Raw genomic sequence first — 15,508 nt, forward strand, 5'->3', positions numbered from 1 at the left:
GTATTTTTTGCCTAAATAAAGCATTTTTAAGCATAGAAATGGCTAAATGAACTAACATACAAATATAAGGCATTCAGAAGATGAATTAAAAGACGCTGTGAATGATATGTGGTATTATACGCTGGTTACTAGGTGTCAGTAATGTCACTGTAATGTTCGCTGAGACACCTGAGCGCCATAATTGATCACCAAAGAAAGTCTCTATTGCAGGTTTGAATTAGCTCACAACAGGCACAATAATAATAATAAAAATAATAATAATAATAATCCCTAATAAAAACACAGGCCACTGTTGCAGCCATAACCCACACAAAGTTAAAACCCCACTTTGAACGTTATTATCTGTCCTCCCGGCACTCAGCTCCAACGAGGGAAGACATTTATTGCGACACACACGAGCACAAGTCTTATTTATGACAAATTATTTAATTATTTACTCTTATGTCTACTATATTGGGTAATATGAGTGTAATGATGACTATAGGGGTGTCTAAAGGGCTCTAATAATGTTTAAAAACGCATTTCACACCGGTGAACATCCAGGGAGCGGACATAGAGTTGGTAGACAGCTACAAATTCCTGGGTGTTCACCTTAACAACAAACTGGACTGGTCCGTCAACACCCACTCCCTCTACAAGAAGGGCCAGAGTCACCTCCACCTGCTGAGGAGACTGAGGTCCTTTGGTGTGTGCAGGACTCTTTTATGGACCTTTTATGACTCTGTGGTGGCCTCAGCCATCTTCTATGCTGTGGGCTGCTGGAGAGGGGGCAGCACGGACAGGGACAGGAGCAGGATCAATAGGCTGATCAGGAGAGCGAGCTCTGTACTGGACGGTCCTCTGGACTCCGTGGAGGAAGTGGGGGAGAGAAGGATGTTGGCTAAGCTGACATCCATCATGGACAACACCTCTCACCCGCTACATGACACTGTGGGTTCCCTTAGCAGTTCCTTCAGCAGCAGACTGTTACACCCACGGTGTAAGAAGGAGAGGTTCCGCAGGTCCTTCATACCGACCGCTGTCAACACCTGCACCACCTGAACCATGTTGTAGTCAATATGCATTCTTTACACTGTACTCTTTACTTGCGTATCTTGCTTGCTGCTGTAACAAGTGAATTTCCCCGCTGTGGGATAAATAAAGTACAAATACAAATTTAGAAAGTTGTAAACTGATTTTCTATGCTCTAACTACAAAAATATTACATTTGTAAATAAGGAATCCTTCTTTGTGGAAATTCACTTATCACGGCCAGGTCTGGAACTGATTAACCGCGATGAACGAGGGATTACTGCATATAAATCTTGTTAGAACTGATCGTGAATTAACGGCAAAGCACTGCATATAACGTCGAAGGTGTAGTGTTAGCACCGATGCTAACACTACGTCAGACGAGTCCAGGTTGTTTCCTCATTTAAAAGTACTGCATGCTGTTGCGCTAAATGGACAGTGGCATGCATGATGGCGATTTGTGCAGAATTTGATGCTTCCGTCGTGACCGTAGTGAAAATAAACTTCCCAGCAATGCACCTAAACGCGAGGAAGTCGCATCATTTCCCGTGATACAGCAAGTGAAACTCCACACCGGTTGCTACTAATAGCTCTGAAAGCGATACTGGCTTGAGCCCTTCATGTCAGGTCACTGCATGGCGGCACAGTGGTGTAGAGTGGCGCTGTAGAACCTCACCCAAAAAAACATAGCAAATGACCTGAAGGAGGAAAATACGATGGTGGCAAAAAGTTACTTCCTGTCACAGGAACGCAATCAAAGGCGTCCATAAAGTTATTATTTTATTACTTATTAACCATCATGTTTTATAGCTTGTGATAAGGTCATTCATTGATATCATACAGGAAGGTTAGCCATTATTTTAGAGTCAGATCAGGTCAGAATGGACTTTCTAAAGCACTGTGGCTGATCATGATTGCCTCTTTCACCGCTTGGTGTCTTAAGCTGCTGTGGCTGAAGGCGCTGTTCCTATGCATGGGGTTTAGCTTTCCCCTTCTACTTCCTGGTCATATATTATATTTTCCCCTCATTCTGTCTGCTTTCTCGACATTTCATTCCATCCATCGCAGTCAACACGGCCCCAGAGGCCACCGTCCTGCTCATTATCTCGCTGGAGATATAAAGATTGATTATACGATTGCACTGAGCTGCAGTTATCACGTGTCTTCCTTTGCCAGCAGAGAAGACAAGGCGACAGGGCAAGTTCCAGCCCTTCAGACGTCTGTTTGGAAAGAAGAAGAAGCGGGAGGCCGAAGGTGGCCTTGATGGACCGCAGTTAAAGGCCAGTTTTTCCACGGGGGAAGTGTGCAATGGAATTGTGTCGGATGAGGAGGAGCCCAGTCAAAGTCTAAGGTGCGTGACACCTCTTCACCTATTTGAAAGAAACACAATCTGATTGTTATTATTAAAGCTTGTGTTTGCACATTTGAACCACTTTGAGTCTCACCTTTCAATGGAATGAAAGGTGATTTTCTTTGGCTTGCCATTGATCCTTTCCGAAAAATGAAAGTGTGGACACAAGACGTCTCATAAAAAAGCTGCAGTTGTGCAATACTCTGGGAAAGGGTTGAAGCCTTCCGCTGACAGCTAATAAAAGACTGGAGATGATTTTAGCCTTAAATTGATGTGTAAAAGAAAAAGCTGCGCATTGTGGCTTGTGTGTGTGTGTGTGTGTGTGTGTTTAAAACGACTGACGGGGCGACACTGCATGAATGAAAGACTATAAGGTTATGTTGCACAACTGAACAGGCTGCCATTCCTCTGCAGGGAACTGAATCCCATTGGATCTCGAGCCCTCTCACACGACAGTATCTTTATCCCAGAGGAATCGGTGCAGGAGGCCGGCCTGTGTCACACCACCATGTCCCAGGAAAATGTCTCGGATAAAGTTAAAAATCTGCAGGTGAGGCATCAATGCAAGCCTTCTTTCCTTCGTTGTCCTTAAGCACACATGGCAATGACAATACTGTAGCAATGGGGGGGGGGGGGGGGGTGCTTTCCCACTTCCAAGACGTCCTCTAAAAGTGCACTTGGTTACTTGCTGGTGTGATGCTGCCTGTAAATTGTCCATAGAATTATTACATTCATCAATACAGCATAATGTTACTCCATGTTGGTCTTATTAACACTGTTTCACTCAGTAGTCCACATCTAAAATCTCTTCAGTCCTCCACAAGCTACGTTGTTGTTCTTGTACAGAAGCAGATTGCGCAGACTATCAAGTTTGGCCAGAAGCCCCCCTCTCTGAGGAGAAGTGAGGGGGATGAGGGAAGTTCAGATGAAGAGGAGGTTCCCCGCAGCCCGCTGAGGGTGATGGCACAGGTAGAGACCGAGCCAGCAAAAGCGGAGCCAATGGTAGGTCATCGTTTTTATCCTGAGTACGCTTTATGTTAGTGACTTTTGAAGTAATGTAGTGTGTGTGTCAGGTGGCCCCTCAAGCAAGACAACATAGCACCCCAGTGAAGTCCCCCAGGTCCAAAAGAGTTCTTCCGCCCAGTGGTACCATCGAGTCTGTCAACCTGGACGCTGTTCCACATTCAGTTCCTCTCCTGGACAACACTGCTGCCAAGCATAAGCTGTCTGTCAAACCCAAGAATCAGAGGGTTTCACGCAAGCATAGACGCTTTACTCAAGTAAGGAAGAGCTATATTTGCTATATTTATGTAGTGTCTCTTTTTAACCTTTCTAATCATACCTCCCCATCACCAGGACCTCCAAGAAGTGTCCATCCCTGGCTTGGTGCAGGAGGATCTGGAAGCAGCAGGCGTCTCTGCAGATCAACAACGCAGATCTTCTGTGGAAGAATCCCTTGAAACCCTTAAGAAACACAGAGTGCTCGAGGAGGAAAGGCTGCAAGCAAAGAGGAAGAGAGAGCTGGAGGAGGAGGAGAAGAGGAAAAGAGCAGAGCAGCTGAGACTCGAGGAGGAGAGGTGTCGAAAACAACGGCAAGAGGAGGAAGAACAGAGGAGGCTTCTTGAGGAGGCTCAGAGGAGGAGAGAGGAGGAGGAGAGAAGGATGAGAAAGGAAGAGGAGCGCAGACAGCGAGAGGAGGAGGAGATGAGGAGGCTGCATGAGGAGCAAAGACGGAAGGAAGAAGAGGAGAGGAAGAGGCGGGAGCAGGAGGAGGAAGCGAGGAGGCAGCAGGAGATGGAGGCTGAGCGGCTACGTTTGGAGAAGCTGAGGGAGGAAGAGAAGATGAAGAAAAAGAAGGAAGCTGAGAAGAAGAGGTTGCGGGAGGCTGAGGAAAAACAAAAGCAGGAGCAGAAGAGGATTGTGGCGCAAGATGTTGACGGATGCTCCGATTCCCAGGAGAGGAGGAGGAGAGCTGAGGAGCTTTGCTGGAGAGAGATGGAGGAGCGACAGAGGCCTTTCTCTTTCCAAGTGTCCTCTGGAGAAAAAGAAATCCTCTTCCAGAAGGTCAACTTGACGCCTGTTACTCCTTACTCCAGCGTCCATGGTGGTGCTGTAGGTGATCCAAGAGGAGGCACCAAGCCATCTGAAGCACCGGACTCACCCAACCGGCAAAGTTCTCCATATGTACCCCACACCGCCATCCTGGTGACGGGGGCCCAGCTGTGTGGGACGGCTGTCAATCTGGACCAGATCAAGGACACCGCCTGCAAATCCCTCCTGGGTCTTGGCGAGGACAGAAAGACCCAGGGAACACCGCCACCCACCAAGAGCAAGACATCACCGGACCGCAAGTCAGGCAAGACTAAATCCCTCACTGAGTCCACGTTGTGTGTAGATCCCTCAGGTGCTGCCGTCTTGGCGGAGTGGGCGACTATTAGATCCAAAATATTCAAAGGAGTGGAGGAAGGTAAGTACGACGAGCACCCGGAGCCCAGCAGGAACCAACATGAAGTCAGCCATGAAGACCAGCATGAGTTCGCCCACACACACCTGAGAAAGACCATGTCTGCCAGCGCCAAGTTCTCCATCACCCCCGCAAAGAAGAAGTTTGGAGATTCCAACAGGAGTTCTGAGTGTTTCAGCGCAGATGATAAAGTCACAGGAGAAGAACCGACGTCGTCTGACGCGTCTGCGTCAGCCTCGCCGGCTATAAGCCGTAAACCTCAGGGCAGTAAGACCGTCCGCATCGTAGAAAGAGGGTCAGAGGAATGTGTGTTTGCCAAAGACCTCCCCTCCTTCCTTGTTCCCAGCCCAGGAGCCAAACCTGACGGGCCAGAATCCAAGAGTAGGGATGGGAGTGACTCTGCAGAGTCTGAAAGCAGACTGGAGGTCGATGGGCAGAGTCTGGACTGCGAGGACAAGCCTTCACCTTTTGGCATTAAGCTGAGGAGGACCAACTATTCTCTTCGATTCCACAGCGAACAGTCCATGGAGAAAAGGAAGAAACGCTACAGTGCTGGGGATAGCTTTGATGGTGTCCCTTCGCCTCTGACCCCCATGGAGCCAGACTCTGACACCTCTCCTGTCTTTTCTGACAAGTCTAGTCCAGCCTCGCCTCATAGAGAAGGTGCCCTTGGTAAGTACTCTCTTGCATCAGCTTCCCCCGTCATGCTGCGGGCTGGGTCGGGCAAGTCCCCCTGCCCAACGCCGCACTGCGAAGGCGAAAGCGTGCCTTCCAAGCCGACTCTCTACCGGAGACCCCCCACGTCGCCAAAACCTGCTGATGGCGTTCCGACGCCCCCTCCGTCACCGTTACCTAAAGTGGCTCACGGTGCCGCTGTGGTGCACAGGGCAGCGGCTGAAGACTCGGCCAACCAGAATCAGACGTCAGCGGTGGCCCAGTTGCAGCGGAGCGGCCAAAGCCAAATGCAAGGGGAGGAGGAGCCGAAGGAGAAGAGGTCCTTTTTCCCGTCCATCAACATTCCCTGGAGGGAAAAGGCGGACAGGAAAACAGAGCTCATCAAGAGAGGTCAGAGTCACTTTGTCAAGGTTTAGAAATGTAGGGATCAAATACTGTATTTCATGCCACAATCTTCACAGTAGGGTCCGTCTTAAAGTTGCAGTCTCACCAGTCCAGTTGATAAACCATACAAAGTCTTAGCTGTCACTGTCTCCCCCTGGTCCTGCAGACAAGCCGTCACTACAGAGCAGGCACTCGCTGGACAGCGCTAGGGTCCAGGAGAAGGAGGCGGGGCCCTTGTGGATCACACTGGCGCTGCAAAAGCAGAAGGGCTTCAGAGAGCAGCAGCAGAACCGTGACGAGCGTCGCAGCCAACGGGAAGCCAAGTTGGCTGAAAAACAAGCCAGAGAGAGTGTGAGTTGGTCTCCTAAAGGTACCTGTTTTGGTCCACCAGTTCTCCTCATTCTTCTTTCAATGTGGGCAGGTTGTCCTGTCCAGCCCCACGGAGAGCAAAGGTAGCGGGAGCAGAAGTCCAGGTTCTAAAGCTCAGACGCCGGAGGATCCCAAGAGACCAGACAGCCTCCTGGGACGATTTGAGCGCAGAGAACAACTGAGAAAAGCAAACACTCTTCCCAGCTCGGTCACTGGTAGGCCAAAAAACAAGCTGTGTCTCAACTGGCACACTTCCATACTTACACTTAAGTGCGGTCACACTGAGAAGTGCGGCAAAATGCAGCGCTCCATCAGCACCCAGATGTTGCACTCAACAAACCCCAAATGGTGAGTGTGCAGTGATGGAGTCTAACCGCCCTTCATCGTCACCATTTTGGCTACCTAGTAGAAAGGGAGGGACTATTGCAATTAATAATTAAAAGCTAAATAATACATGAAATTAAATATTGTGATCATCATTTCCAGTATGTGCACATCGACAATAATCTATTTGGGACAGCATTGTGCCCTCAGGAACAAAGTATGCAGTGTACATAGTATACATATTGAAGTGTAAGAATGGAAGTATTCAATTTGAGATACAGCCTTTGTAGTTCTTACTGGTTTTCTGTCGCCTATGTGCTTTCAACATGTGACTAACGTTTCCCCTTCACTACTAGTTGAAATCGCAGACTCCACACCATCGCCACCTGCTGTCAAGGACGTGTCTAAGCGCTTCCCCTCCATCGACTCCCCGCAGGTGTCCACAGAGCCCGCCTGGCTGGCACTGGCCAAACGAAAGGCCAAAGCCTGGAGCGACTGTCCCCAGATCATCAAGTAACACACACACACACACACACACCCCAGCTTGGCACTGGGCTCTGCATGGAGACTACACTAACTGCACAACAAAAGATCCCATCACTCTCTGTGGAACAAGTCATTCCCAACTTTGTAAAGCTACACTGGATGCATCCAAGTATTGAAATACACTATATATACAGTATATAAATATATGACAAAGAAAGGTTGCAAGCATGCGGCTAACGTCCTAACACAGAATGAAAACTATCACATGGCAGATGCCCTGCAAGAGCCAATTTTTTCAATTATTTTGTAGCCAACCGCGGCACTGGGATTGTAAATAATTCACGAAACACAATGTGAAAGTCCTCGGATTAAAGAGGTGAAGCTTGCCAGTGTTACAAAAGGTGTGTCTCCATAAGGGCTAGCAGCAACATCACCCTGACGAGTCTGCTTCCTGATCCAGACGGAAGCGCCGTTGTTATGGTGGTGTTTTTTTTCGCAAAGGAGCCGTTGAAAATGTTCACTGTGTCCGTGACGACTGTGACAAAGCGAGCTGCCATGATGATAGAACCGGATTTTGATTTGGGGTTCTCGCTAAGCTTCCTGCTTTCTGTAAACGTAGATAGTCCTTCTTTGTCGGCCATCACTTTGTTGTATAAATGTGACACCCGCCTTTCTCTCCCATCATTCACTGGTGTAATGATCTGTATGTATGTAAGTATGTATTGTATGTAAGACAAAAAGCTTGGTCACTTTGTCATTCTGTTTCTAACTATGCTCGTGCACAATAGTGTGGTGTACGCAGTGTTACTTGTAACAACAAAATGTTTGGTATCATTTGCACTTTTTTTTTGTCCCACTTAAAAAGAGATTCATGCAGACAAATTCTTAAAGAGATGAAAAATGTTATAAATAATGTAATTAAATCATGTCTGAACTGGCTGGCTGCTTCTGTGTGCCTAGATGGAATTCATTTTTACAGATAAAAACTTATATATATATATATAAATATATACAAACACCTTTTATGATATAATGCTGCTATGTTTCCAGTGTTAAACAATACACATAATCATTACGGCAGCCAACTACAACAGAGCGTCCATACACCACCAGGGAGGAGAACAGCTCTCCAGGAAGTTTCCACGAGCTCAGCATGTGTCCATCTTGACCGTCCAGGATGTAGACGGTACCCTCTGTGGAGGCCACGCCCACGTGTCTCCCCGCGTCAAACATGCACGGACTTGAGAACACTTTGCCTGCCGTCTGGAAAGTCCAACGCAAAGAGCCGTCGCCTGAGTTCAAACAGTACAGACGGCCGTCATGCGATCCGCACAGAATCTTTTCCTGGTCGGCTGTGACACACGGAGACGAGAAGACGGGACCTTCGGTTGGAAACTGCCAAAGCTGAAAGAAACAACAAAAAAAGCAATACATTAAAAAGCTTCAGCCCATTTTCAAACACTCTCATCTTTTTTTTTTTTTTTTGCAACACATCAAATTTAAATAAAAAAAAAAGAGGATCCACCACACTTCAATTTTCCCACATTTTATGTTAAAAATTTGGGGGAAATTTATTAATTTAAATTTATTAAAAGTTGAAATGGGATACCATTAGGCTGCATTATTATTAACACAGTCTGAGCAGATACAAATTATGTCAATAAGTTTATATAATAAAGTACATATTATCTGTAGACTATAATGCAAGTCTCATCTTAAAAGCGAATTAAACATTTTAGCTATTGAAGAATGGCACAACTAAATCATTTTTATGGATGTCCCAAAATAGATATAATTTACCTCAAAACACAAACACTACATTTTGTGGACATTTATTACATTTAAATGTATTAAAATGATTTTAAAAAATCACAACGGGATACCATTAGACTGTATTATTATTATTATTAACACAGTCTGAGCAGATAAAAAAGTATATGTCTATATTATAAAGTATGTAAATATTATCTGTAGGGCCGCACTGTGAGTGGTTGCATGTTAGGTTAATTGGGGACTCTAAATTGTCCATAAGTATGAATGTGAGGTGAATGATTGTCGATACAGTATGTGCCCTGCCATTGGCTGGCGACCAGTCCAGGGTGTACCGCCTCTCGCCCGACGTCCAGCATACCACCGCGAACCTAGCGAGGATAACGGCATAGAAAATAGATTGAAGGATGGATGGATGGATAGTATGTGTAGTCCATGGTGCCCTCAGCTGGTCAGAAAAGGTATTACACAGCCGAGGCACGGCGCAACTGTGTCCCATCCATCCATCCTTCCATTTTCTATACCGCTTCTCCTCCTCAGGGTCGCGGGGCATGCTGGAGCCTATCCCAGCTGACTTCGGGCGACAGGCAGGGTACACCCTGGACTGGTCGTCAGCCAATCGCAGGGCACATATAGAACTATGTCCCTATCCAATTAAATCATTTTTTGAATGTCCCAAACTTGATTAAATTAATGCTTTGTTTTGGTTTCATCCTACACAAAAGAAATAAATAAAAATTGGAAGTCATGTGTTTGTCATAAAAAAAATAAAGACTGGACTCTGATATCTACAGGTGTGTGTATTGGCAGTGGTTTGTGTCAACAGCATCTTCTCACCGCTTTGCCCACGTTACTGAAGCAGCAGATGTTTCCATCCACCGAGCCGATCACCACGCCGCCCGAGGAGCAGTTTGGTGAGGAAAAGAAGGGGACGTTCCGACTATGAGACCACAGCACGTCCCCGCTGTCCTGCCACGGCAACAAATGCACATGATGCTAAGTGTTTGATGATGACAACGAAGTGAAGTAGCGTTCAGCTTTGACTCACTGGGTGAAGACACAGCAGTTTTCCGCCCAGCGTCGCCACATAAAGTTGTCGGTGGGAGGGGTCAAAGTGTGGGGAGGAGAAAACAGCCCCGCCGCCACAGTGACGCCTCCAAACACACTGCAGGAGCTGAACAAACAAAAAAACAATCAAAGTTTGCGCATGCTGCACATGACCTCCTCCTGACTCACCTCCAGGTTAAGGGCATAAACGAAACCATCGTGAGACCCCACAATCAGCAGGGCCGTCAGGGGGTCGACTGCGGCGGAGCTCTTCACAGCGTCTCCCGTCTCAAACACCCAGCGTGTCTCCCCGGAGGAGGCGTGCAGCACGTACACACCACCGTCATAGCATCCTGAGGAGAAGAAATAACACCCAGAGGAGCTCAGCAGCATGGAGGTCAATCACTGGAGATGACGTCGACAAGTTGATCTGACCTACAACCACAAAGCGTCCGCACTGCGACACGGCGGCCGACGCCTCAATTCGACCCCCGAGGACTCGCTCCCACAGGAGGCTGCCAGTGTCCAGGTCCAGAGCCTGCATCCTGTGGGAGTGAGAGCCGATGAAGACGGTTGTTTTGATGCCATCTTGTCCTTCCTGGACGAGGAGCACCGGGGAGGCGTCCACACATCTGCCTGTGTCCGAGGACCAGCTCACACTGAGGGACAGAGCTGTGGACTCAGCCTGGATGCTTCTTCTGATGCTCATCTCTGTAAAATCACCACCTCGTCTAAGAACTGTTACAGTCTGCCGCTCTTCAGCTCCCCCATGTGGTCTGAATATTGAACTGCGTTCTCTCTTGGCCCGGGCAGCCAGCGCCGTTTCAGCTCGTCGTTTGGTGCCCTCGGGGCTGTTGTCAAGCCTAGGTTTTTCGGTGAGGTGGCGGAGAACGTCGATGAAGGTCCCATCGAGAAGGACCTCCACGAGCTGAGGTGAGCTCGCTCCCGTGGCAGCCAGGATGTCCTCGCACAGTCGGAGTGCCTTCAGGGAATCTCCTCCGCTGAAGAGGAAATTGGACCCCTCGTCAAAGGCTGAATTGTACTCAAGACCGAGAGCGTCCTGTTGAGAGAAACAGTGCAGGAGCATGAGTGTTTCTGTAAGGAGATTAATTTTATCCCAGAAGAGACTGAGGGCCACTGCAGCAAAGTGGAGACGATGGAGTATAATACTGAAGCAACAGGGCAATGTAATGTTAGCATGTGTGCTTTTTTTTGTCATTTCTAGCCATGTATGAGCAAACAGCAGTAGTTTCGCTTCATTAACAAATTGAGCCAAGTAAATACCGTGCAGTGGAAAAGAGGAAATGTGTCGTACCTGCCATAAAGTTCGTAGAGTTTGCTCAAGTTCAGCGACATCCACATGTGAAGGGTCAGCATTGAAACGTTGCCTCTGGTATATATTCACAAGCGCCCGCATGTCCACTTTGCCTGCAGCCAAACGAGAGACATGATGTGCCTCACACATGAACTTTAAAGACATGCTCGACTGCCATAGACTTTGATAAAGGATGTTTATGATATGCACTACAACACCTTTATTTATATACCTGGTGGAAAGGGAATGGAGTAAGGTTCCCCTGGCAGGCAAGCGCATCAGCAACTTTCCTATCTTTAGGGCATGTGTGTTTAGCTGTTTGACTTTTATTTACTTGTTGACCTGCTCACATTTCCCAACTCTTACTTAAAATTTAGTTTGAAAATATGTAGTTTAGAAACAAAGAGGGACATTTCATTGAATTAAATGTTTAGTTTATGACTGATAATCACCATGAGGAGTCAGAGGCAAAGCCGGGACGAGCACCACCGTGTCAGGAATACCGTAAGAGGGCAGCAGTGGAGTCAGCTGCTCCAGCAGGCGCCGCATCGGGTCCCCTCTACACCCAGAGGAGGGGGGTAGAGCCTGATTCCGGCCCGCAGACACCTCTGTGACGACAAAGGCGAGCAGACGGGAGGCTTCTTCATGCAGACACACAGCGCAGGCCTCCACCTCAGGCAGGCTCAGGAGCAGCTAGAATGAAGCGGTAAGACTCGAACAACAGCATTGTAACAAAAAACACATTTGGGATTTCAGTTGTTGCGATAACTGCATCATGATAGCACTGGAAGTTTTTATTCAACTTTCAATTTTAAAATTACTTGTTAATGAATAGTTTTATTCTAGTATATTCTAAAAAAAATACATGTAATTAATAAAGCAATTATTTTTAAACATTTTTTGTGTTATATGTTTATATGCTATAAGTATATGACTTTCATTAATTATATACATGATATAAAAGTATAAGCAATATCGATCAATATTACAGTATAATGAATGGATATAACATTAGGTACTGCTTGACTGACATTGTCATTGTCATTGTCAGTCATTTAACAATACATTTTAATTATTGTGTTTATTGAAATGATTTGTATTATTAAAATGACATTTTAATTAAATTTTATTATATACAATTATTATACCTTATTGAACTACGTGACACTGCAAACCTCATAACAAATAATTACAAGAATAATAAAATATAATAAATATACATACAGTATATAATAACTACAATAATTAGAATAAATACTAGATTAAAACATTGTAATGACTTGTAATAAATGATAATAAAACATATCTGTGACAGTGTCAATCAAAAGGGAATTTAATTTTTGATACATTCATAGTCACGCTTAGATGGTGTACAGTATCAGTAGTTTACACGACACGACTTTTACTGTAAGAGATGATTACGAAAAAGAAATTGAGTTTACTTGCTGCAAGTTGTCCAGGTTGACACGTTTCCCGTGCCTTTTGATGGCCCTGTCTTTTCGCCCCAAGTAGAAGAGCTGCCCGTGTCTGACGTCCACCCAGTCTCCGGTGGCTCTCATTGTCCCGGCCACCACAGACTCCTCGTGGTCAAGGAGGCACACTCGCTCCTCTCCGCCTACGTCCAGCATCGTTAAAAGCGTCCAGTCTCGGCTCTGTTAAATCCTGCGTGGACTCACCTATGAACACCTGTCCTTCACCTTCCTTCACCACGCCGCCATCTTCATCTCTCACCTCCACCCTTGTGCCCATCAGAGGAGTCCCCAAAGGCACGGAGGATGCCGAGCTGCAAGAGGACATACGATGCAAATGTGTCCTTGATGGGGTTGCAACCTTTTCTTGTGAAAATGAGCAAAGTCTTACATGTTGCTGGACTGTTGCAGGTGAGACGGGGGGATCCTGTAACAGCAGGCCCAGCAGGACACCTCCGTGATGCCATAAATGTTGTAGATGTCCGTCTTGTTGTCCTCATGTCGCCAGGCACTCAGCACAGATGGTGATGGGCATGACTCCCCACCCAGAGCCAGCACACGCAGGGATGAGCCGGACGAGAACACGTCCTGTTTGAGGAGGCGCGGCCCAAAGCGACTCAGCAGTGTGGGCGTGGCCTGTAGAGGTAAACACATTAACACATAAAATACACTTTTTAAAAAAATTTGCTGTTAAATAAATCACCTGCAGGAGCGTCGTCTTATTTCTCCGGAAGAGCAACCGGGACAGCCGCATGGGAATCTTCTTGAGCACGGCAGGCACGATGAGGAGCTGAGCCCCGGATGATAATGCCAGGAAAATGTCCACCACCGAGGGGTCAAAAGTCAGTGGCGAGGCTAGGAAAACCACGTCGTCGGCAGTCATCTGAAACAGAGACCTGACGACAAGGTTTGTGCACATTTCACTGAGTTAATATACCTGCTTCAGGTTAAATGTAGTAACATAAATTATACTTTTTATACAATATATTATGCTAAATGCTAAATCTATGCTAAATCTAAATCTTTAGCTTTCCAACCTTGACAAGGCAACATAAAATTTTAATAAAATTTTAATTCAGTATTATTAGCTGTACTTATATACAAAAAAAATGAATGACTTGAAAATATGTGCTTAAAATCAAATTAAATAAAAATTCAAGCACCCACTGAGATAGAATGGGCATGGTTAACATATTATTCCTGACCTCAGGTGCAGGATGTTGGGAAGAATACATTGATGTGGCACTCGCACGATCTTGGGAAGACCGGTCGTTCCGGATGTGTGCAGCACGTACGCCAAGCCTCCTTTTCCAGATGTGTGGAGGGATCCGGGTTGCTTCGCTTCCTGCTTATGCTCGGCGTCTGGCAGCGGCATGACTTTAACCAGGGTGAGTTTAAACTTCGGCAACACTGCACAAACCTCTACGGTCACGTGTTGGCCAAGAGCGGCGTGGAATTGCTTTGATGTGTGGAGAAAAGAAAGTATCAGCTTATACTGTAAATACAATACTGTACATACAGTGTAGAGTAGGGCTGAATGATTCTGCAAAAAATGTGAAAGACAATTTGTCTTGCTTAGAATTGAGATCACAATTCTCTGGGACATTTTTTTACTCACACCCACACAGACACAGACACATTTTAACTTTTTGTGCAGCCCTCGTAATGTATAGAGTTATTTGTAATAGTAACAGTATAGTTTTATTTTTAATGATAAAAGCCTCCCCCAAATACAGGTAGGCGCCTCATACTCTCAGCAGTTGAGTAAACAAACATTCCAAGCCACTATACGAGGACAAGAAATGAATACTTGTATATGCTTAAAACCTGCAGGAAGTCGCTCTTCACAGCACAGTACTCCAGGCCACACGTGATCATGACCCGGGAAGAGAGAAGCCCTGGAGCCCCTGGATCCAGCGGGACATAGGCAGCAGGTGTCTGCAGGATCCTACCCCCCCAGAAAAAAGTAAACAACTAATATGACACCCCATGTAAACATGTGCCATAGTATTTTTGTTCAACTCACCCCAGGATCCAGACTGGTGTGAGCAGATCATCGCTGCAACACAATCCTATCATACCATTATTGGGCTTGCAGTTCTCCTTCAGAGTCAGACTAAGTTCGCTGGAAAGTTGTAGTAATTCCTTATAGACCAGACACACCGGGCCGTCAGACCACGAGCCGCCGTCAAATGTCACTGCTACCCGGTGGGAGTAAACCGAGGCGGCGGCGGTTACGAGTCCCTGCAGAGTTCCACTCGAGTCCATGAAACAAAAAATCTTCACACGTTGCCATACGAAAAAAACATATTTACTGTACTTTTTGTGTAATTAGTACAGAACTTTGTTGAGCAAACAGGTTTGTCAGCTATCTTAGTCCTGTTGATGGTCGAATGATGATGACGTACAGGTAAGCACGCGCTCTCGCTGTGTCTCGCGATGATGATGAGACGAATTACAAATGGCTGCATTACCTTGTACTTGTTACAACTTTAATATGGTTGAAGACGACGAGGGGTCTCTTAAAATGATTACACCGGTTATAAAAACGTCTTTCCTGCTTCCTCATTTAAAAATATGAAAATGAAGAGGTACTTGTGTGTGTTTCCTAACTAATCTATTCACTAAATACCGCAGGAAATTAGTAAAATGATTAAATGAATAAAGAATGTATGTAATTACACCTGATGAATTTCAGGGCTTCAGATTCATATAATATCCTTTTGATTTTATCTCATTTTTTCTAACTGTGTGGATGTATTCTCAACTTCCTGAAAGTCATGAACGCACCACAAGACCCCTGTCCAATCATCTTTCGCGCTATTAGACGTGGGAACGTTTTG

At 46.1% G+C, this 15,508-nt stretch overlaps 2 protein-coding genes across 4 annotated transcripts in view; one reads left to right on the forward strand and one right to left on the reverse strand.

Annotated features, from left to right (window-relative positions):
- Positions 1–8,003, forward strand: part of cracd (capping protein inhibiting regulator of actin dynamics) — a 19,331-nt gene extending 11,328 nt beyond the window's left edge. For 2 of the 3 annotated variants that reach the window (XM_054789288.1, XM_054789289.1), the window contains 8 exons: positions 2,191–2,362; positions 2,777–2,912; positions 3,209–3,364; positions 3,436–3,642; positions 3,719–5,891; positions 6,052–6,236; positions 6,307–6,469; positions 6,935–8,003. In XM_054789288.1, the coding sequence (XP_054645263.1) occupies positions 2,191–2,362; positions 2,777–2,912; positions 3,209–3,364; positions 3,436–3,642; positions 3,719–5,891; positions 6,052–6,236; positions 6,307–6,469; positions 6,935–7,095 (3,353 nt within the window). In that variant the 3' untranslated portion in view covers positions 7,096–8,003. Of the gene's footprint in view, positions 1–2,187; positions 2,363–2,776; positions 2,913–3,208; positions 3,365–3,435; positions 3,643–3,718; positions 5,892–6,051; positions 6,237–6,306; positions 6,470–6,934 lie in introns of all 3 variants that reach the window. The other variant, XM_054789287.1, reaches the window with a different exon arrangement.
- Positions 6,322–15,058, reverse strand: aasdh (aminoadipate-semialdehyde dehydrogenase). Its single transcript, XM_054789290.1, has 14 exons — positions 14,692–15,058; positions 14,493–14,613; positions 13,871–14,124; positions 13,369–13,561; positions 13,057–13,301; positions 12,873–12,979; positions 12,639–12,811; positions 11,649–11,889; positions 11,197–11,309; positions 10,317–10,941; positions 10,071–10,234; positions 9,883–10,008; positions 9,672–9,803; positions 6,322–8,468 (listed from the first exon to the last, which is right to left on the reverse strand). The coding sequence occupies exons 1-14, from the start codon at positions 14,931–14,933 to the stop codon at positions 8,103–8,105; spliced, it is 3,102 nt and encodes a 1,033-aa protein (XP_054645265.1). The 5' UTR covers positions 14,934–15,058; the 3' UTR covers positions 6,322–8,102.
- Between the last annotated feature and the right edge of the window lie 450 nt (positions 15,059–15,508).

The sequence above is a fragment of the Dunckerocampus dactyliophorus genome, chromosome 10 (assembly GCF_027744805.1).
Source record: "Dunckerocampus dactyliophorus isolate RoL2022-P2 chromosome 10, RoL_Ddac_1.1, whole genome shotgun sequence".
Classification (NCBI taxonomy): Eukaryota; Metazoa; Chordata; class Actinopteri; order Syngnathiformes; family Syngnathidae; genus Dunckerocampus; species Dunckerocampus dactyliophorus.